Genomic DNA, 21,487 nt, shown 5'->3' on the forward strand with positions numbered 1-21,487 from the left:
TCCCTAGGAACGCATTAATTGATTTTCAATGCATTCCTATGGGAAACCGTGCATCGCAAGACGAAAAGCTCGCAAGACGAAGAGACTTGCGGAACGAATTAATTTCGTCTTGCGAGGCACCACTGTATCTGCATAGTCCATAAGTTTTTGTATCCATTCTTCCTTTGCTGGGACTTCTGCTTCTTTGAATTTTGGGGCGGGTAGCATTCTGGCAGCTGTAGTAACATACATAAATAAATTTCTATACAATTTAGGTAGTTCTGTCCTATAATTCCCAAAAGAAAAGCTTCTGGTTTCATGAACTTTCACCTTTTTGTATCATAAATAAGCATGCCAGCCAAAAAATATTATCATGACCTTCTAAGTGTAAAATATGTGAATTCTCTAACCTCATCCTTTCCTTCAACCAACAAAGACAGGTTGCCTCATAATATAATCTCATATCTGGTAGGGGGACACCTCCTCTTTCTTTTGCATCTATCAATATTTTATATTTTATTCTTGGGTTTTTCTCTTGCCAAATATATTTAGAAATATCTTTTTGCCATTGTCAGGGGTTCAGGAGCAGAGGCAAGGGCAAGGGAGGAAACAGAGAGCGAGGGGGAGGAGACAGAAGAAAAGATGAGTGATGACGACGACCCGAGATCTCCGAGTCTTTCCAGTGAATCAGAAGATTCACAGAAAGGAGCACCAGTGGCCAGGGCAAGGGGGGAGCCTAGGGGGACACCCCAGGAAGATAGAGCCAGAGGGGACTCCGAGGGGAGCAGTTGGAAATCGGGACCAGCGTCACCGCCAGAGAGCAGGGAAGAGGAAGGGCGCCAGGGATCAAGCGCTGGCAGCTCACAACAGGGGGGAGGGCACGAGTCAGGAGTGGCCACACCTCCATCGGGGAGCGAAGAAACGGTCAGACGGAAAGTGGAAGGTTGGGCGCGCGCGCCAAGTTCAAATGCACAGGAAAGTGACGCAGTAGGCAGCCAGGAAAGGGAGCCAGGTCCTAAAGCCCGGCGCAAGGAGACAGGAGGTTCCGGGGGGTCGGCGTCAGAAGAATCCCGGAAGGAAGAGACCCCGGGGGCAGAGGGACCCAGAGGAGAACAGTCAGGCGGAAAAGGTGGAGCAGGGCTAGGATATTAAGTTGGTGCACAAGGGGCAGAGACTCAGACGGAGCTTCGCCGATCTAACCACTAGACGTAGAGTTGCACGCAGCAGCTTGAGAATGGAAACTGTAACTCAATAAAGACTTTTATTTAATGATCGCTGGCTAGCGTGATCCTCTGTGAGCTAGCAGCTCTGACAGCCATGCATTGAAGCAATCTGTCCTGCCAATCTCCGGAATAATTTGAAACAGAAATAACATTCTTGGCAACACATTCATCTTTATTGTCAACATTTTACCTAATAATGAAAGATTCATTCTGTCCCAAATTTGCAAATTTCTTTTAATATCTTCCCACGTTTTTAGATAATTGTCTTTATATAAATTTCCTATTATTTGCTGTTACCCATATACCTAAATATTTAACCTTTCTTTCAATTTTTAAACCAGATACATCTTGTAATTTGTTTTTACTCTCCTCCTTCATATTTTTAACCAAAAATTGTTTTTTTCTTTATTAAGATTTATTATATTTATCTTAAGACCTGCTACCTTACCAAATGTTGTTATCTCTGGTAATACTTTGGGGGTTGACTCTATTGGTTCATCTACAGATATCACCACGTCGTCTGCAAATGCTTTTAATTTATATTGTCTCTGTTCCACTCTTACACCTTTAATATCTTGATTACAACTTATTATTTGTGCTAATACTTCTAAAACTATTATAAACAACAAAGGTTGTTGTTTGTTTGTTTGTTTGTTGTTTATAATAGGTAATTACAACTCAAAACTTTTTTTAAAAAACCATGCTAAATTTTGTTCCAAAGTCACTTTAGTTTTGCAGAATCCAATTCCATTTAAAATAAACAAATGTGTGGGGCTTTCTTTTATGTTCCGTTTTCGACTAAAGGAACCAAAATGATATCAAGGCATATCAAGTCACCATGTTTTTAAAATAAAAAATGAGTATGAGAGGCATTTGTGAACCTCACTTAAATCATTGCAATATCTTGATCCCCTTGTTCATATTTCCGTTCAATCTAGGTGCATCAGTTTCTAAAGAGTATGGTAATCAATAATAGGGCTGGACACTGTGCGCTTTGATGAAAATGGTGAACAAGTTACTGGATTTGATGTTACAAACTGGGTGATGTTCCCCAACGGCTCTGTGGTTCAAGTCAAAGTTGGAGGACTGGAACCTCAGGCTCCTCTGGGCAAAGAATTAACCACTCATGATGACCTGATTGTTTGGCATCCAAGATTTAATCAGGTGCGACACAGCTACAAATACTTGTGTATATAAAAGGGGGAAAACCCCATTTTTAAAATCACTTTATCATTTGACATGCTGTTCAGCTTCTGAATTATTCTAGTTAGCATTTTATATATATAGCAGCTCCTTCCCTTCTAAGTTAAAGAATATAAATTGTTTTGGCAGCTAAACAGGTGAGCCATAACTGCAAACACTTCCATATATGAAATGAAAAGGACCGCTTGCTGTTCTCTGAGCTGGGGACGAACCTCTGGCCTCAAGCGACTCTTGGGGGAGGATTCTCTCTCCTCCTCCAGCCTCACGGGTTGCTGGGGGCTTAGTGCAAACATCTTGTAAGGTATTTCCAAATTCTGGACATGATGACAATAATGCATTTTTAATGGTCAGTTTCACCAAACCAATGAAACAAATTTGTGGAAGCTGATTCAGATCTGATCCTTGCTTACTCTTCATTTAACCCTGCCCCTCTTGGGGCCACCTGGTTCCTGTTGCTCCATTGGTGAAGCCAGCTCAGTTCTAAGTGAATGAGAGAGACTCAAGAAGTGCTCTTTTCAACCTCCCATTTTTTAAAAAAATGTGGTTAGGTTTCAAGAGGGCATAACTCTAACAATTTTGAATGTTGTTACAGTTTTCCAATCATATTTGGAAAAAAGAAAGTTGGTTCCATCAGAGAAAAATTAGCCACTGCCTCCATTTGTTTTCCCGTCCCAAAGCCCTTCTGGTTGAATAATATATGACATTAAAAACTAAGAGAAAATTAGGTAAACTTCATGCACGGGATTAAAAATAATTCAGTATCAAGCATAAAATAGCAGAGAATCAACTGAAAAAAATGTGATACATGATATGTAAAATAATATATTTGTTCTGAAGCAAGCTAGTCTATCTAATGTCTACTGAATGCAGTTTCAACCCTGGTGAGGCTCATCCTCAAGCCCACCGAGTGGCAGTGAAGGCAGCCAAGAAGGCATCCTTGCTCCCAGGTGGAGGCAGAGGTGGAGTGGCAGAGCTCAGCCCTTGGCTGCTTCTTTAGTCTCCCTTTCACGTGATACAGAAGAAGGCATCTCTCTTATTCCTCATCTCCCTGTTTCTGCACAGGTGCTGCCTGTTTCTCTGTGAAATGACTGCTGCTATCCTGGCTACAGCAAGAAAAAGAAGGAGGGAGAGAAATTCTGCTGCTATGATTGTGTTCAGTGTCCAGAAGGGACGATCTCCAACCAGGAGGGTAGGAAGCTATATGTACATAGATACTAATAATTTTCGATAATGTAGCATAGTAATTATTTATTTGAAGAGTATATCTTACACTGAATTGCTGTCCATTGTGCCTTACCATCACACAGAGAAACATTTAGCTATTACAAAGCATGAACTCAAACATGAACACGTGAACACAGAAAGACTCATTCTCACTACTGGGAATGCTTTTCTTGAAGTAGTTAAAAGAATTTCAGGAAGGTAGAAAATGAATCTGACTGTACTGTTCAGGTAATAATTGATAAATGTCTAGAAATAACCAGCTTTTCATTCCTCCCCTCAGATATGGAAGCTTGTATCAATTGTCCAGAAGACCAGTATCCCAGCAAGGACCACAGTCAATGTATTCCCAAAGTTCTAAGCTACCTCTCTTACAAAGAAAATTTAGGGATTATCTTGGCTATCTTGGCCATTTCTTTCTCTTTCATCACAATTTTAGTGCTGGGAAGTTTTGTGAAACACAGGAACATGCCCATCGTCAAGGCCAACAACCGGACCCTCACTTACACTCTCCTCATCTCCCTTCTTCTTTGCTTCCTCTGTGCTTTGCTCTTCATTGGGCAGCCAGGAAAAGGGATCTGCCTTCTATGCCAAATGGTCTTTGGCATTGTCTTCTCTGTGGCTCTTTGCTGCGTATTGGCAAAAACCATCACCGTGGTTCTGGCATTCATGGCCACCAAGCCAGGATCTGGGATGAGGAAATGGGTGGGGAAAAGACTGACCATTTCAATTGTCCTCTCCTCCACCTTCATTCAAGCTGCCATTTGTGCTCTGTGGTTAAGTACTTCCCCTCCATTCCCAGACAGGGACATGCAATCCTTGAATGGGAAGATCATATTGGAATGCAATGAGGGTGCATCTACCATGTTTTACTGTGTCTTGGGCTATATGGGTTCCCTGACCATAATCAGCTTCATTGTGGCTTTTCTGGCCAGGAAATTACTTGACAGTTTCAATGAAGCCAGATTTATCACTTTCAGCATGTTGGTGTTTTGCAGTGTTTGGTTGTCCTTTGTTCCAACCTACATGAGCACCAAAGGGAAATACTTGGTGGCTGTGGAGATCTTCTCCATCTTATGCTCTAGCGCTGGCTTACTGGGTTGCATCTTTCCCCCCAAATGTTACATACTTTTGTTGAGGCCTGATCTGAGCAACAGAGAGCAAATAATGGCCAGAAAAAGCGAGAAAATGTAAGTTCATCTCCATGTTATGCTCACTTAGAAAATTCACTGGAAGTCCATATCATGATATTTTAAAATATTAGTGCTTTAATAAAAATAAGTCCTTGCTCAAATGTATCCTTCTGAGTATAGTTGTACTAGACACACATTAGGCCAATGCCCTATTTTGAACTGACTTACATACACCCACATGCAGACAATTCCAACAAAAAAGAAAAGTGGGACTCATCTACAGAAACCAGTGGGGTTGCATAAGGAACTTACAGAAGAGCTGAGAGTTAAGGAAGGGCATGCATAAGAAATGGAAGAAAGGGGGAATCGCAAAGGAGGAGTATACATGAGTAGCCAAAGTTTGCAGAGTGAAGGTCAGGCTGGCTAAAGCTCAGAATGAGCTCAGGCTTACAAGAGAGGTTAAAAATATTTTTTAAAATGTTTTTTGTCCATGTCCGAAGTAAGACAAAGAACAAGCAAGTGGTAGGTCTTCTGCGGGAAAAGACAGAGAAATGCTATTGGGTGACAAACACCTACTTTGCCTCTGTCTTTGCCCAAAAGGAAAGTGATGCCCTACCTGGTAATGACACAATAAGTGATGCAAGGAGGGAGCTGCAACCCGAGATAGGAAAAGGGGTGGTAAGGGAACACCTAGATACTTTAAATGAATTCAAATCTCCAGGACCTGATGAGCTGCATCCAAGGGTACTAAAGGAGTTTGTGGGTGTAACCTCAGAGCCTCTGGCTATAATCTTTGGGAATTCTTGGAGAACAGACTGAAAGTGAGCAAGTGTTCCCATCTTCAAAAAAAAAAAAAAAAAAAAAGGAGGGGGAGAGAAGACTCAGCAACTACCAACCAGTGAACTTAACATCAATACCAGGAAAGGTCCTAGAACAGATAATTCAACAGTTGGTCTGTGAGCACTTGGAAAAGGATGCTATGATTACTAAGACCCAGGAGGGGTTTCTCAAAAACAGGTCATGCCAGAAGAATCTCATTTCTTTCTTTTTTTAAAAAAAAGCTTGGTGGATCAGGGGGATGCTGCGGACATAGTGTATACTGATTTCAGTAAGGTTTTTGACAAAGTCCCCACTGATATTCTTGCAAGGAAGATGGTAAAATGTGGGTTGAATGTGGTAACTTTTAGGTGGATTCGTAGCTGGTTGACTGACCAAACCCAAAGAGTACTCACTAAGGGTTCCTGGAAAAAGACAAGAAGTGTTCTCCAAAACACACTGAAGGGGAAAGGACAGCCTCAGAACAATATTTCTCCCCTGCAATCTACCCCAGAGAGTTGCCCTCTGTTGAAGAAGCCTTTCAGATAGTGGTGGAAATAAACTTTAAGCTGCTTTGAAGCCACCATGTCACTGCTTTCCTTTAGAGGGATATGGAACACACGGCTGGGATGTATAGGAGAATAATGAATTTGCAGTCCTTAGCTTGGTTCCTACCCTGTAAGGAACAGACTGCAAATGGAGTGAAAGTAGAAGCCTAGAAAGGAAGAAAGGGGGCATATTTCAAGGGATACAGCCCATAAATTCTCCCCAAAACACCTCCCTCCATGGAAGCAGAAAGAAGATCCTTTCATCCAAAAGAGGATAAAACCACCCCCAGAAGCCCCCAGTAAGTTCTCCATGAAAAGAAGTCTGGGATGACCCAAGCCCCCAAAATTCTAACAGTCCAAGCTGCATAGCTGCACAGCCACATTGTGCTCCATAAAGGAAAGGGTGGTCCCTCCCTTGACCCCCCCCCCAGCTAAAAATGGCAGAAATTTGTTCCTTCTTCAACACAGAAATGTAGGAGTCACCCGAAGAAGGGGCCAAGATGGACATACCTCTCCCCACCCACCAAATAAGATGTGAGATGCCCTCCTTCTTATCTATATGAAACCACTGGGAGACCTCAGCAGCGGTTGGGGCTGAGTGTTCATCAATATTCAGATGATACTCAGCTCTACCTCTTGTTTAAATTGGAACCAGTAATGGCAGTGAAGGTCCTGTGTGAATGTCTGGAAGCAGTTGGAGGGTGGGGCTGGTTGATGGATTGAAACTGAATCCCGACAAGACAGAAGTACTGTTTCTGGGAGACAGGGGACAAGCAGGTGTGGGGAAACTGTGCCCCTAAAAGACCAGGCACACAGGGTGGGGGTCATTTTGGATTTACAGCTGTCCATGGAGGCGCAGGTCAACTCGGCGTCCAGGGTGACTGTCTACCAACTCCATCTGGTATGCCAGCTGAAACTCTACCTTCCTGGCCACTGTCTCATCAGAGTATTACATGTTCTGGTTTTCTCACATTTGGGCTAAAAGATCTACAATGACTCCCAGTACATTTCCCAGGACAATTCAAAGTGTCGGGCTTGATATTTAAAGTCCCTCACAGCTTCAGCCCTGTGTACCTGAAGGAGTGTCCCCACCCCTTGGTCAGCCCATACACTGAGGCCCAGCTCTGAGAGCCTTCTGGTGCTTCCCTCACAGTGAGATTACAGGGAACCAGGCAGAAGGTTTGTGGAACTATATAAATTTTCATCTGAAGGCAGCCGTATCCTAGGAAGTTTTTAATGTGTGAACAGTCATAGTATTGTAAAGCTGGATGGGACACCAAGGGGCATCCAGTCTTACCCCCTACAATGCAGGAAACCTTCCCACAGCCATCCCTGGGTAGGGTTGAAGTAACAAATTTCTGGTTAACAGCCAGATGCACTGACCCATTTCATGTTGTTGTTGTTGTTCCTGTTACGATATAGAAACAATGCTGCTGCGAGCTGCTTGCTTGAAAACATCACATGATGTTGGGACTGTCCGTGGGAAACAGAGGGCACCGGAATTAGCTCAGAGTGTAATATGAGCTGTACAGGAAGTGTTTGCTCTCTCGACTGCTGGAGTTTGAAGAGAGCAGTCATGTTTTTTTGTAACGCTGCAAAGACAGAAATAAAGGCATGTAAATACGTTTCTGTCTATCTCTTTCCCCTGCTGGGGGGGCAACAAAGAGGGGGGGTGTTCTTCTCACGCTGAGAAGGATCGCCTATCGCGACCTCTGCTTGGATCCTGCCGGGAAAGCAGACAGGGAGGTCAACAGGACACCAAGCCGGGTGCCTGGGAGAGTTGCCAGTTTCTCCTGATAAAGGCTTGAATCTCGACAGTTCCCTGTATTTTTGCTGGAAGCCACCCAGAGTGGTTGGGTAGGGTATAAGAAACACACATGATGATGATGATGATGATGATGATTCTGTATTATTTTTGGTATTGACATTTCTATCCCCTGAAAGGTGTCCATGGCACCAAAACAATTATGAAATAAAAGAGTGAGAATATAGGAAGAGCCTGGCTGTTGGATTAGACCAATGACTCATCATTAACCCACATCCTGGTCTCACAGGGACCAACCAAATGCCTCAGCTGAAAGCCCTGGCTGGACCGAAGCACAGCAGCATTAGGTCTGTGTGAGAAAAGTTCAGGCCAAACTCCCCCCCCCCATAACACACACACACACGCATTTCCCCCTGTGGAGGCAGAGCATAGGCATCATGGCTAGCAGCATGTTAAAGATTTAAGCCCTCCCAGTCTCTTGAAAGAGCGGGATCAGCCCCATTGGGACCCTCCTGCCCTAACCGTCTGTTTTGCTGCTATGAGGTACAGGCTGTTAGACTAGTTGGGTCTTTGGTCTGATCCAGCTGCAGGGCTCTCATTAGGTCTGTGTGAGAAAAGTTCAGGCCAAACTCCCCCCCCCCCCATAACACACACACACACACACACACACACACACACACACACACACACATTGAGTTATGCCACATATATGAGAAACATGTTTTTCTCCAGCTCTGCACCTGCGTCTTCAGCCATTCAAAACTCCAGAAAGTTATTGTGGTGAAACTTCTTCCACTTGTAATTATCAAAATCATAGTGATTTCTTCTTTTAAAAGCTCCAGAGATATTTCTGGAGATTGCATAAGCATCAGAAACAACAACAACATGATATTAATGACACCGTGACAGTGAAAGAAAACATTGCTGAAGAGGATATTTCCTGTGTCGGAGACAGACTGAGCCATGATTTAGTGCAAGCGAAAGGCTGGGGAAAGAGGACTATATGTGTAAGATGCAAAGCCAGAATGAGATCCCTGCTGCTTCTGCTGCTGCTAATGCTGCTAATGCTGCACCATGTAGTCTGCAGGAACCAGAAGGCAAAATGCCCCTTGAATCTGGTCAGGGATCAGAGTGATGCTTGCAGCTATTACCGGGCTGGCGACTTTCTCATTAGTGGCATTGTATCTTCAAAACATTTTGTTAATCAACATGCATATGTCTTTTCCAAGACACCCTTCACCAGCACTGAGAAGTATGTCATCCTGTACAGAGGGATGTCACGCTTACCAGTACTTCTGCCGTGGTTCCTATTTATCAAGGAAATAGCCTTTATTTCAGAGTTGGGGGGCGGGGGACCTCCTGATATCACTGGACCAGAACCCCCACCATCCCTGACCAGTAGCCTACTGGCTGGGCTTCATGGGATTTGGAAGCTGGGAAAAGAGTCTCCTCAAAACCTCTCCTATTTCCTTGTTCCCTGGGTCTTCCCTAGTAAAATACTCTACTCATGCTGCTGTGTTGCATTTTGAAGGTGGTAAAACAATAATGTAAATGAATCTGGTCTGGAATCAAAAGAATGCACTGAATTATCCCACCTGCGGGTGGCACAAAACTCAGGCAGTCACCAAGCTTCAATGATTTTATTTATTATTATTCTATTTGGACAATTTATAAACTATTTAATCAGAGTTGTCTTTTAGGAATGTAACGGTTTAAAACATTTTAAAACCCTCTGTGTGACATTTCATGCTGAAAAGCAGACAAAAAATATGCTTTGAATTAAACAAATGAAATAATGCAGGTAATATGACTTAATTGTTAGTGGAGTCAGATCTCTAAAATGGGAACAAGAAATATTCATTTTTTTCACACACACATTTTCAACACCACAGGCTTCATCTGTAATTAAAGAGGCGTTTTCTGATTCCTCTCTAGGACACAAATTGTTTCTAACCAACTGTTTTCTAACATTGTGGTGATTTTTGGCAAAACCCTCCTCCTCCTTGACCCCCATTTTTTCTTCTGAAGAACAACTGAGGAATTTACTCAGCTCCTCCGGGAAGCAGCCAAGACCACTGAAGCAAAAGCAACCTTTGCGGCTTCACAGTATTTCACAAACTTCATTTTTTAATCAGTTTTATTACATGGAGACTCTGCTTCTGTTCTCCTGTAATGGAGCATGAATTGCCCAATCTTTATTGTATAATGGGCAGGAAAAAATATTGGATATAAATGCAATAAGATAATTAAATAAATACTAATCTCTGTTGGTCAGATAATGTTTGTTTTCATTCAGCTGTGAATTTATATTTCTTTATTCCTTTATTCCTTTCTTTATATTTCTTTATTCCTTTATTGTAGAGAGTCACCTTGGTTCTACTGGCGCATATCGTCCTTCTTGCTCACCATCCAGGAGATCAACCGGGATCTCAGGCTCTTCCCCAACATCACCCTGGGCTACAGCCTCTATGAGAACTACGCAGATGCCAGGATGACTTCAGATGCCATGCTAGAGCTGCTTACAGGCAGGGGAAGCAATATTCCCAATTATCACTGTGGCGATCCAAATGACCTGCTAGTTGTTCTTGAAAGGGGAAATTCTGCCATCTCCAAAGAGATTTCAGCCATGTCAAGCATCTACAAAATCCCACAGGTATGAAGGGGTAGGGCATGGAAGGTCAGAGAATTTGAAAGGCATACAGTAATCTTTTCATTTCCTCACTAGATCAGTTATGGCTTCACTGCCCAGGGTCTTGAAGATAAAACTCAGTTCCCTTTTGTCTACCGGATGCTCCCCAAAGAGCAAACTCAGCAGCAAGGAATTGTCGAGTTGCTCCTGCATTTTGGATGGACGTGGATTGGCCTCTTGGCTCCGGACAATAACAGTGGAGAAATGTTTGTGAGCGCCTTGACACCTCTGCTGATCAGCAAAGGGATTTGCATTGCCTTATCAAAAATAATAAAAGAAAATGATCTAGCACTTAGGATCAGCCCAGGTGAACCTTTTTTCATCTGGAGACAAGTCAGTGTATTTGTTTGCTATGTATCTGACACAGTGGGACTCTTAAAAATTGTGTCGATACACGAAATGTATGAAAAGGAAATAGGGGCGAAAGTCTGGATCACAACATCTTTTCAGGAAATCAGTGTTAGCTTGTCTATTCCCCCTATGTACTTCCAGTACATTCATGGGTCTCTCTCCTTTGTAATGAAGACCAGAATAAAGAGCACAAAACGTGATTACTATGCAGTACTTTCCAATCTTCTTCAGCATTTTCTGGGGAAAATGTTTCAATGTTCATATTCAAAGCATGTGTTGTCTGTGAAAGGCCAGACAAGATGCAGAGAGGAGGAGAACCTGGAGACTCTGCCGCAAGAGGAGCAGGAGAGAGCCCTGTCTCAAGACAGCTACAGCACTTATATCACGGCTCAGGCTGTGGCTCAGGCCGTCAGTGCTGCATTTTCATCTAGATCAAAGTGGCTGCTGATGGTGGGGGAAGGAAAGAAGGGGGAACATCAAAGGCTACAACCATGGCAGGTATTTTCTTCCCCGTTTTGCAAATTGCAATCCTCCGTCCTAACTACAATACAATTTAGAGGTCAGGCAAAAAACAACACCCCTCTTTTGGGATTCCAGTGCATATAAAAACCTGTACATGTCCTACCCTCCAACATTTCTCTGATGAAAATAGGGACGTCCCATTCCATAATAAGAATTTTACTATTTATATCCCACACCTCTTACTGGGTTGCCCCAGCCACTCTGGGCAGCTTCCTACACATATAAAAACATAATAAACCATTAAACATTAAAAAACAAAAACACTTTCCTATACAGGATTGTCTTCAGATGGCTCAGGGGTTGGATAACTCCATACCCTCCTAACATTTCTCCCACGAAAATAGGGACAGCCTAAGGAAAAGTGGGACATTCGGGGATCAAATCAGAAACCGGGATGGCTTCTCTAAATCAGGGACGTCCCTGAGAAAATAGAGACACTTGGAGAGTCTCCATTCCATGCTTTTATATACTAATTTTGTGTCAAGGCTTGGATCAGTAAGTCAGCAATTAAACATGAAATCACCAGAAGCCAGTAAACTTAACTCTTTATTCAAAGTGAAACAGAAGCAGCTCTGCCCTCATTGTCCCAGTAACACTTCTCTGAAGGTCTGGCCAGATTGAGGCAGTTGCAAGAACTGAAGGTCCCCACTTTCTCTGCCCCCCCCCCGCTACTCCTGCCCAAGTCACTAACCAGACAAAAGGAAGGTAATGTAGACACTGAGAGAAATAAAGAGTCGCTCTGGCCACAGGGCTCAGCAGGGGAGGCTATCAGGGTATACTGAGTCTGATGCCACAAAAGAAATCTGTGCTTTGGAATTCTAGGGGTTGTGGAAGTGGGAGAAAGGGGAGAAGTTTCTGCAAAGGCCAGGGGCGGGTTCAGGAGGGCTCTCTCTGCAGTGCAAGGCCACTGTGTGGGGCTCTTTGCCACTGAGATGACCATGCTGTAAGAACTGGACTCCCTCCGTCTCAACTTAAAGCTATGGCAGTCTCTACTTGTCTTGGTTCTCAAAGGAACCCTGACCCTGGGGGGGCACCTGGAAACACCTTGGAATCTCACTACTGCTCTGCAGGGATTGGGAGGAGTGCATGCCTTGTGGCACTCTTCTAGCTGTTGTTGTTGTTGCTGCTGCTGCTGTTATTGTTGTTGTTAACTGTCCTTTGTCCAAAGATCACAGGGCAGATCATAGCATAAAAATATCGAATGAGAAAAACCCCCTGTAACAATAAACGAAGAAAAGCAAACCAATAACCCTCCTCTCACAAACTCATTTAAAAGGCCATGGATTGTTTAATCCACCAACAGTCTGGATGCTTTTGTCAGCACTTAAAAATATGTCATGAAGGCAAGCCTCCCTTCCACAGAAAAGTGCCGCTCTCCTGTTGCCACCCTCTGAACCTCTCGCGAAGGAGGCACAACACAGATGACAAGGGCAGGGTCTGTGCAGGACTTCTCTGCAGTTACCCTCATAATGTGCAATAATCTTCACTTGAGATAAAAGGGACTCCTATGGAAATGCTGCTCTCTCAGCTCGTTCTAATGCACTTATTCCCTTTTTTAAAAAAATAAATATTTATTAGGAATTTTCCATTTTAAAAAGCCAAAAGAAAAAAGAAAAAAGACAATTAAAAACACAAACAATTTGCAAACCTTATTTTCTATAACATCTTTCCCTGACTTCCCCACACCTCCCCTTCTTATATTCCCATTCGAATTGTATATTCAACAAGTTCTTATCCCCAGTTTTTAACCTTTTTATATTTAATTCATTTTAAAAAACCAATTTTACCTTATAAACCTCAAAATTTATACCTCAGTACTCATTCTTAAATCCTTTTTTCTAAAGTCGACCCAAATTCCTTTCCACGAATTCCCCACTTTTCATACTGATATCAAAACTGAATAAAAGAAAAAGACAGATTATATTTATACACCCTTTGGATCCCCAAACCCCACCCCGTCCCCTTTCCCGGTTTCAATCCCCAACAAATGTCCATCAGTCTTAGTCTGCTATCAGCCTGGAGATCTCACATCCGAGGCCCTTAATTGTCTCTCAGTTCCTCTCTGCCGAATTTTTTGATAGTCCTTAATAATAAACACCAGATCTCGGAGATGCTCTAATCCAATGGGAGCGATGCTTCCTCCAGCCAGACCACCATACTTAAAAGTGGAGCCCCAATCTTGTTTCTTACTCCTTTCAAATCCAAATGTCCCCAAGGCTCCAGCTTTCACCTTGATCAAATTTATAATCCTTAGATCTTCAGATCTCCACATATAGAGATCTTTCCATTCTTCAGTCTCCGATTTGGACCAGGTTTTCATCATCCAATTCTTATTTTCCTTTGTAGCCATCATGTCAGGACTCTGGCTCTCCTTTGTCATCTGCAACACCACATCTCCTCCTTCCCTTTCCTCAGAAACAACATATGTCTCTTTCTCCACACTCTCAAAGTTCTCAACTTTCTCCTCTCGTCCAGCTGCATGAACTTCCTGGATCAAGTCCTTATCAAATTCAATGCTCTTGTTTACTGTTAAATCCAGGGCTGCAACGTTAGTAGCCAAAACATCAATTTGGCCTTGTAACTTTCCCAAGAGAAAGAAAATTCCGTCCAATTTAGCTTGAGTTTTCCCTCCTTCAGCCATTCTTGTAATGTCCCAAAAAACCCTCTAGAGAGATTTTGGTTACTTAGTGTCAGGGCTGCCACTCAGTCCCAGCTCACATAGGACCACGTTAGCCAGCGTTCAGGTTAAAAGAGTCTTTATTGGATTACAGGTTCCATTTCCAAACTGCAATGTGCAGCCCTACTTCTTCTAGGTCAGACCGGCGAAGACCCGTCTGAGTCTCCGCCTCTAGCACACCAGCTTAATACCCTAGCCTTGCTCCACCTCCTGCGCCTTTCCTTCCGTCTCTGGGTCCTTCTGCCCCCCGGGGTCTCTTCTTTCCTACTCTCTTCTGACGCGGACCCCCCTGACCCTTCCGCCTCCTTGCGGCGGGCTTTGGGACCTGGCTCACTCTCTGGGCTGCTTACTGCGCCAGCTTCCGCTACATTTGAACTTGGCGCGCGCGCCCAACTCTCAACCTTCCTCTTGATCGTTTCGTCGCTCCCCGAGGTGGGCGTGACTACTCCTGACTCATGCCCTCCCTCCTTCTGAAAGCCTCCGGAACCCGATATCTGGTCCCCTTTCTCCCCACTGCTCCCGGCTGGGTACGTGGGTCCCGATCTCCAACTGCTGCTCTCTGATTCCTCTCTGGACCCTTCTTCCTGGGGTGTCCCCCTGCTTTCCCCCCTTGCTCTGACCGCTGGCGCTCCCTTCTGGGAATCCTCGGACTCACTGGATAAGCTCGGCGATCTCGGTTCGTCATCCCCACTCATCTTTCCTTCGTATTCCTCCCCCTCGCTCTCTGTCTCCTCCCTTCTCTGCGTCTCTGCTCCTGAACCCCTGACACTTAGTATTCCATCCAGTTCAAATCCAAAAATCAAGTTAGTTTGTATCGGTTCTTCCTTGTTTTCAACAAGATATAACCAAATTGTAGCAAATATGTCCAGCAGAGGCAGAAAACAAAGATCGCTTTTTCCGTCTTGACAGCTAGTTTGACAGCTGTCAAGCTCTTCAATATCTCTCCAACAGGCTTTCTCGCGGATCACTCCCGGGTCCGGGGGGGTGACACTTCAGCTCCAAAAATTAACTCTTGTCCTCCAGAAAAAATTATTTAAACTGCCAAATCGTGAAATTAATATCTTTTACTCAATAAGAAGGAAAAAAAATCCTCTTGACCTTAGTTAGTTAGTCCTTGCTTTAAATTATTTATAAGACGGGGAAACTGACTTCCTGTTTACTCCTTCCCCGATCGTGCCTAATTCAACAAAAAAATTTCCTTTAAAAGTCCAATTTCTGTACTACTCACGGGTTACTGCTTTAGAGTCCAATTGTTCACAAGAAGAAGTCAGCGCTCTCCGACCATGGCATGCGGCTTCACTCCGTAGGAGAAGCAGTCGACTCACAGCACCGCACCACTCACCCCGTCTCCCGTTCCGAAGCCTTTAAAAAGGCTCCTTCACGGGTCGGGGGGCGCAAATGGTGCCCGCCGAGTCACCAGGTTCACAGGCTTCCCCGCCTGTGATTTTTAAGGGTCCCCGCGTCGCCGCAGCGGCAAGACCCGATCCTACGGAGCCGATTCCCTACGGAGCTCAGAGGGAATCCGCCATTAGTCGATCGCGCTAACCCGGAAGTCTCCCAATGCACTTATTCCCAAGCACTGTTTTTTAGGATTGTGCCTGTTAGACATTTTGGATGTCTACGTTCTTTGTGAGTTTTAAAATAGTATTGTCATTTGTATTAATCTCATTCCCTCAGCCTCCTCTCCTCTTCTGTCCCTTCTCCTTGGGAGTCCCGCAGGCAGCCTCCACAGCCGTCCCTGATCCCTGAGCCACCCCCCACCTCAAAGAAAGATTACTCCTCATGCGGCCCCATGGGGGCCTGGAAAGAGGATGCCCCCAGCCTTAGTGGTCCCACAAGCACAAGAAAGGCCAGTGTGGTGCCTGCCTGCCTGCCTGCCTGCCTGGCCTCCCACTCCTTTGTCCCTTCCACAAAGCAAGGGCTGGTGGACTGGCTGGCTGGGCTTCTTCGCCCACCTGCTTGCTTACTCCAAGGCACCTCAGCTCCTGGCACCCAGCACCCCCTGGCCAGCCCCAGAGGCACCATTCATCTGGGGAGCTTGTAGACGAGCTTGTAGCCGCTGCAACAAACAGCTGTGCAAGCCTTTGGGAGGCAGAGATGCAAGAGGGCGCAACAAAGGAGGGAGGGAAGGAAAGAGGGATGGAGGCCAGTGTTGCTCACGGCACCCCTGACTATCATCCCCTGACACCCCAGGGTGCCATGGCACACTGGTTGAAAACTCCTGCTTTAATCAATCAAATGAAATGCCTGAATAGGGCTTCTAGTCTAGATGAGTCTAGCCCCAGTTCATAAGTCAGTAGAACTAAGATATTCAACATGGTTTCTCAATACTGCCTTCCCTGTCGTTCCAGCTTCATCCTTTCTTAAATGAAATTCAGTGTTTCAATACTTCCAGGGGCAGACTTTGTTTGGATGAGAATTGGGAGCTGCCTTCTGACTTTGATATAAAGAATTTGGTGATGTTTCCCAATGAGTCTCGTGCGATGGTGAACATTGGGGGCATCAGGAGAGAGGAATCGGGTGTAATAAAGTTCACCATTAATCCAGAAGCTATTGAGTGGCCTAATAAATTTAACAAGGTAGGGGGTGTAACAGACGAAGAGGGTAGGAGAGCCTGCTTAGGCTCTTCCTTGAGCAACTGCTGTAAAATGTCATTTTGTGGTCAGCCAATGGTGCTTCAACATGACTCCTCATGTTATGAACCCCTGGAAAGTGTGGGTTCACTGCAGGCCATGGGAAAATCATGGGCCACTGGACCCAACCTTTCAGAAGGGTCCTCAGCAGCCTGGGCCAGCTCTCTTGCCATGAACATCCTCTGCCTTGCAACCCCTGCAGGGCTGTTCAGATATTAAATTAAATGGGAGAAAGCTGCAGAAATCACCTTGCGATCATTGGAGGAAAGGTCAGAGGATGATGATAGCAGTGATGATGATGATGATCGCCAGAGGGGGAACTTCTCTGTTATGTAGGAGCTTCCCACAAGAGGTTCATTTCTCCCCTTCTTTCCCAGGACTCAAAATTTATTTTAATAATGATCCAAGAGTCAGTTTTTCATTACTGTATTCAGGTGTCAGTATTTTCAATTAGTAATCTTCACCAGTTTGTTCTGTAGCTGCCCTTTTCTTAATGCTGTGATTCTAGGATTGCTATTTGCTTTATGTATATTTTGTCTCCTGCCTTGAGCAGACCTTTGTATAGAAAAGTGTGATATAAATGTTAAAACAAGCAAGCAAACACACACAAGGGGTCTCCCTGCCATGCTATTCTGCATCAAAAACGATTCTCCGCCAGAGTGGATGGGGTGAGTGGGATGAGAGATCCTGTTTGGTGGGTCATTTCCAAATTCTATGAGGGAATTCCATCTGCACAAATACTCCGGACACTTTCCCCTCAATACATCTTCTTCTCTCTATGGTTAGGCTGCACCTCGTTCCAGGTGTACTGAAAGATGTCGACCTGGATATGCCAAGGTGGTTCAAGAAGGAAAGCCTGTTTGCTGCTATGCTTGCGTTCCATGTGCAGAAGGGGCGTTCTCCACTCAGGCAGGTTGGTTGCTCTAAGGGAAAGGCTCCTTGGGAGAATAAATTCAGGGCGGAGATTCATTCAGGTGCATTTTTTGTGGGAATTCTGAAGACATTGCTGAATGCACATCCTTTCTATTCTCTTCTTAATCACCTTCATTCCAGGAAGTGATTTGAAAGAAATGCCACAAGTCAGCAATCACTGGGGTTCAAAGTGGGAATCATTGCTTTTTGCTATTTTATACTGAGCTTTCAATGATAAAGGAACTAAAACAGCATTAAAAAGGAAATTTTCTAAATTCGAAAGTGATTAAGTAGAACTAACAAATGATGAGAAGTGGCAGATTTTTAACACAGTAAAAGTGTAATACAAAATAAATGATACAGTATATGAAAATGATTACAATGCAATAGATGGACTATTCTGATCTCACTAGTATGAGAATTGCATGGAAGCAATAGAAAACTGTTTGCATTAACAAGGATAAGTTAAACAAATGTGTCTTCAGGATTACGCAGGAACCATATAATGCAGTAAACCAATGTGGAGGCCATTGCCTCTCAATCCGAAATCACAATGTTGCTTTGGTGATTAAAATGAGAATAAGATTGTGCACCCCCACTATCTCCCTGGAGGAAAGGCAAAATAAAAAGGGCAAACATTTTTCTAAAACCAACAGACTATTTCCCCCTCTCTTTACCTATTTACACATTCTTATCTCCTATGCCACATCAGCATAGACTTTGAAAAAGCCACTCTTGATGCCCATATGGAACAACTCCATATCCGTGCATGAGAGGATTCCTTTCCAACTCTACAGTTCTGTGATTCTATTATTCTCTTTTTCAGATGCAGAACGTTGCACCAAATGCCCAGAAGATCAGCATCCAAACAAGGACAGAGATCAATGTGTCCCCAAGATTGTGACCTTCCTGGCTTATGAAGAACATCTGGGGATCACCTTAGCTTCCATTGTCCTCTTCTTATCTTCAACAGCAGGAATTGTGTTAGGAATCTTCATTAAATACAAAGAAACCCCAATAGTCAAAGCCAACAACCGGGACCTCTCCTACATCCTGCTCGCCTCCCTTCTGCTTTCCTGTTTGTCCTCCTTCCTCTTCATTGGGCAACCAAGAAGAGCGACCTGCCTTCTCCGACAAACGGCCTTCAGCATCATCTTCTCCGTTGCTGTTTCTTCTCTCTTGGCCAAGACCATCACGGTGGTGCTGGCCTTCCTGGCCACAAGGCCAGGGAACAGGGTGAGGAGATGGCTAGGGAAGAGTCTGGCCAACTCCATTGTCATCTCCTGTTCTGGTGTGCAAGTTCTCATCTGCACCATCTGGCTGGGCTCTTCTCCCCCATTCCCAGAGCCCGACATGCACTCCCAGGCGGAAGAGATCATCTTGCAATGTAACGAAGGCTCTGTGGCCATGTTTTATGTTGCCCTCGGCTACCTGGGCTTCCTGGCTGCCATCTGCTTCACGGTGGCTTTCCTAGCCAGGAAGCTGCCTGGCTCCTTCAACGAAGCCAAGCTGATCACCTTCAGCATGCTGGTCTTCTGCAGTGTTTGGGTGTCTTTTGTGCCCACCTACCTGAGCACCAAGGGGAAGTACATGGTGGCCGTGCAGATCTTCTCTATGTTGGCCTCCAGTGCTGGGCTCCTGGGCTGCATCTTCCTCCCCAAGTGCTACGTTATTCTGCTGAGGCCTGATCTGAATACAAAGGAGCACCTGACAACAAGAACTTAAGATGGCATCTGAGGCTTAAAACATTCAATGTTGTCAATGGCCAGCACAGTAGAAAGGAAGCACATGTAGTTGTCTTGGGACTGTAGCTTCACATAGTCCTCTTCATTTCACATGAATCCTGCAGATGAAAATGAATGTATATGTCATGCAATGGTCCCAAGCCCATTGGAAAGGGCAGTTGCTTACATTTAAATACAACTTCCAAGCATAGCCGGTCATTCATTCATTCATAAATAAATAAATAAATAAATAAATAAATAAATAAAATAATAATTATTATTATTATTATTTTATTTATTCCCCAGCCACTCTGAGCAGCTCCCAGCAGAAGAGTGAAAACACAATAAAATATCAGACATTAAAAACTTCCCCGTACAGGGCTGCCTTCAGATGCCTTTTAAAGTTGTTATTTCCTTGACATCTGATGGGAGGGCCTTCCACAGAGCGGGTGCCACTACTGAGAAGGCCCTCTGCCTGGTTCCTTGTAACCTCACTTCTCGCAGTGCGGGAACTGCCAGAAGGCCCTCGGAGCGGGACCTCAGTGTCCAGGCTGAATGATGGGGGTGGAGATGCTCCTTCGGGTATCCTAGGCTGAGGCCATTTAGGGTGCCACAAGCATCTATCTCTTTGACTGCACAGTTGCCTCTTGGAGGAAATGACTGTGAGGTCACAGTGACTTTCCGCAGATTTGCTCCCAGAGCTCATTTTTACAGGTTTGCTGGTGTCTGTTCTCCTCTCCTTGACCCCCCCCCTGCAAGTTCAACAGCAGATTCTGTGGGGTTTTGATCAAAAGATTAACAAAAGATCTTGCCCTTTGTGTGGCCAACCTCTTTCTCTTCCCTTCTCCTCTGACTTACAGGCTGCACAGACTCTAGGAGCTTGGTGAGCTGGCAGAAATGCCAGGAGCAGGAAGTAGGGTTCTTCCTCTTGCAAGCAATGGTGTGATCTAGTTCCTTGATGTAGTTAATCCGAAGTTCGTCAAAAGAGCTTCTGGTTCTTCAGCCCGTCCACTGGACTTGGTGCATGGAGAAACAGAGGAAGAATAGTCAGCATGGTTGTGCCTTGCAGGCAGGTTACTTTCCAGGATGGCACCTACCTGCAAGACCGTGGCCCCTTGAACCACCCGCTTGGATGTGGGACATAATATTCAAGTGTCAGATTGGGGGAAATAGTGGAGAAATAATTTGAAATTTACAGCCTGTACATTGATAAAATAAAATTACATGAAAATGATGTGTAGGTGGTATTTAACACCAGTGAAGTTATCACAAATGTATAAATCAGAAGATAAGAAATGTTGGAAATGTAAAGAAGTAGTAGGTACATTTTATCATATGTGGTGGCAATGTATAAATATTTTAAAAATGGGAAATGATATATAATGAACTAAAGAAAATGTTTAAAATATCCTTCGTCAAAAAAACAGAAGCCTCCCTATTAGGAATTATAGGAAGCGAAATACAAAAAATGAAATAAAAAATCTCTTCATGTATGCTGTCAGGGGCTGCCTCAGGTCTCAGCTCACAAAAGACCAACGCTAAGCTCTTCTTATATACAAGGATGTTTATTGCAGTTCATAATTGGTTCCACAACCGAGGCGCGCAGCCCCGCGTCTCTTACCCTAGACATTTGAAGTCCCCTCTGAATCGGTCCCGCCTCTACACCAGTTTAAGAGGCTTGTGCTAGACCACCTCTTCCTGTCCTTTCTTTTCCGCAGGGTCTTTCTGCCCCCCTGGGTTCCTTCCCTCCTGCTTTCCCCTGACGCGGATCCCTCAGATGCCTGCTCCCCCCTCCTTCGTGCTTTGGGGCCAGGCTCCTCCTCCGGGCTCTCTGCATTTCCGCGCGCCTCCACATTTGAACTTGGCGCGCGTTCACTACCCCTGACCTTCCTTTTGACAGCTACACTACTCCCTGTACTACTCTCCGCCCCTTCCTGCAGGACGTCCTGCCCCGATCTCCTTCCCCTGTCTCCTTCCTGCTCTGCTCCGTCTGTCACACTGGGAACTCCACCCTTCTCACTCCGTTCCTCCTGGGAAGCCGACCCCGATCTCCCACTCCCACTCAGGGTTTCCCTGCTGCTTCCCTGCTCC

The 21,487-nt window shown here is 44.7% G+C and overlaps 1 protein-coding gene and 1 long non-coding RNA gene across 5 annotated transcripts; one reads left to right on the top strand and one right to left on the bottom strand.

The window, feature by feature from the left end:
• The first annotated feature begins 1,979 nt into the window (after positions 1-1,979).
• On the top strand, positions 1,980-19,498 carry LOC308569936 (vomeronasal type-2 receptor 26-like). 4 transcript variants are annotated; one of them, XM_081164200.1, is made up of 8 exons: positions 1,980-2,366; positions 3,468-3,594; positions 3,713-3,969; positions 10,250-10,541; positions 10,614-11,426; positions 16,479-16,706; positions 17,547-17,673; positions 18,499-19,498. In XM_081164200.1, exons 3-8 carry the CDS (start codon positions 3,872-3,874, stop codon positions 19,395-19,397), a joined length of 2,457 nt encoding a protein of 818 aa, XP_081020326.1. In that variant the 5' UTR covers positions 1,980-2,366; positions 3,468-3,594; positions 3,713-3,871; the 3' UTR covers positions 19,398-19,498. The 4 variants fall into 4 exon arrangements, 3 of the variants coding, with proteins under 3 accessions (XP_081020326.1, XP_081020327.1, XP_081020328.1); XM_081164201.1 differs by lacking the exon at positions 3,713-3,969; XM_081164202.1 differs by lacking the exons at positions 1,980-2,366; positions 3,468-3,594; positions 3,713-3,969 and adding an exon at positions 6,688-7,739 and having other exon boundaries at positions 10,254-10,541.
• Positions 19,407-20,411, bottom strand: LOC308569960. Its single transcript, XR_014000931.1, has 2 exons — positions 20,255-20,411; positions 19,407-19,515 (listed from the first exon to the last, which is right to left on the bottom strand). It is a non-coding gene; the product is annotated as an uncharacterized lncRNA (long non-coding RNA).
• Positions 20,412-21,487: the final 1,076 nt, after the last annotated feature.

This window comes from Podarcis bocagei (genome assembly GCF_964188305.1).
Source record: "Podarcis bocagei genome assembly, chromosome: 12".
NCBI classification, from domain to species: domain Eukaryota; kingdom Metazoa; phylum Chordata; class Lepidosauria; order Squamata; family Lacertidae; genus Podarcis; species Podarcis bocagei.

Bases quoted from the DNA above. Each gene is read 5' to 3' on its own strand.
- LOC308569936 (XM_081164200.1), top strand. From the start codon at position 3,872: ATGTCTAGAAATAACCAGCTTTTCATTCCTCCCCTCAGATATGGAAGC. The intron at 3,970-10,249 runs GTATTCCCAAAG...CCTTTATTGTAG, and splicing joins CAGCAAGGACCACAGTCAAT to AGAGTCACCTTGGTTCTACT. The intron at 16,707-17,546 runs GTAGGGGGTGTA...CTCTATGGTTAG, and splicing joins GGCCTAATAAATTTAACAAG to GCTGCACCTCGTTCCAGGTG.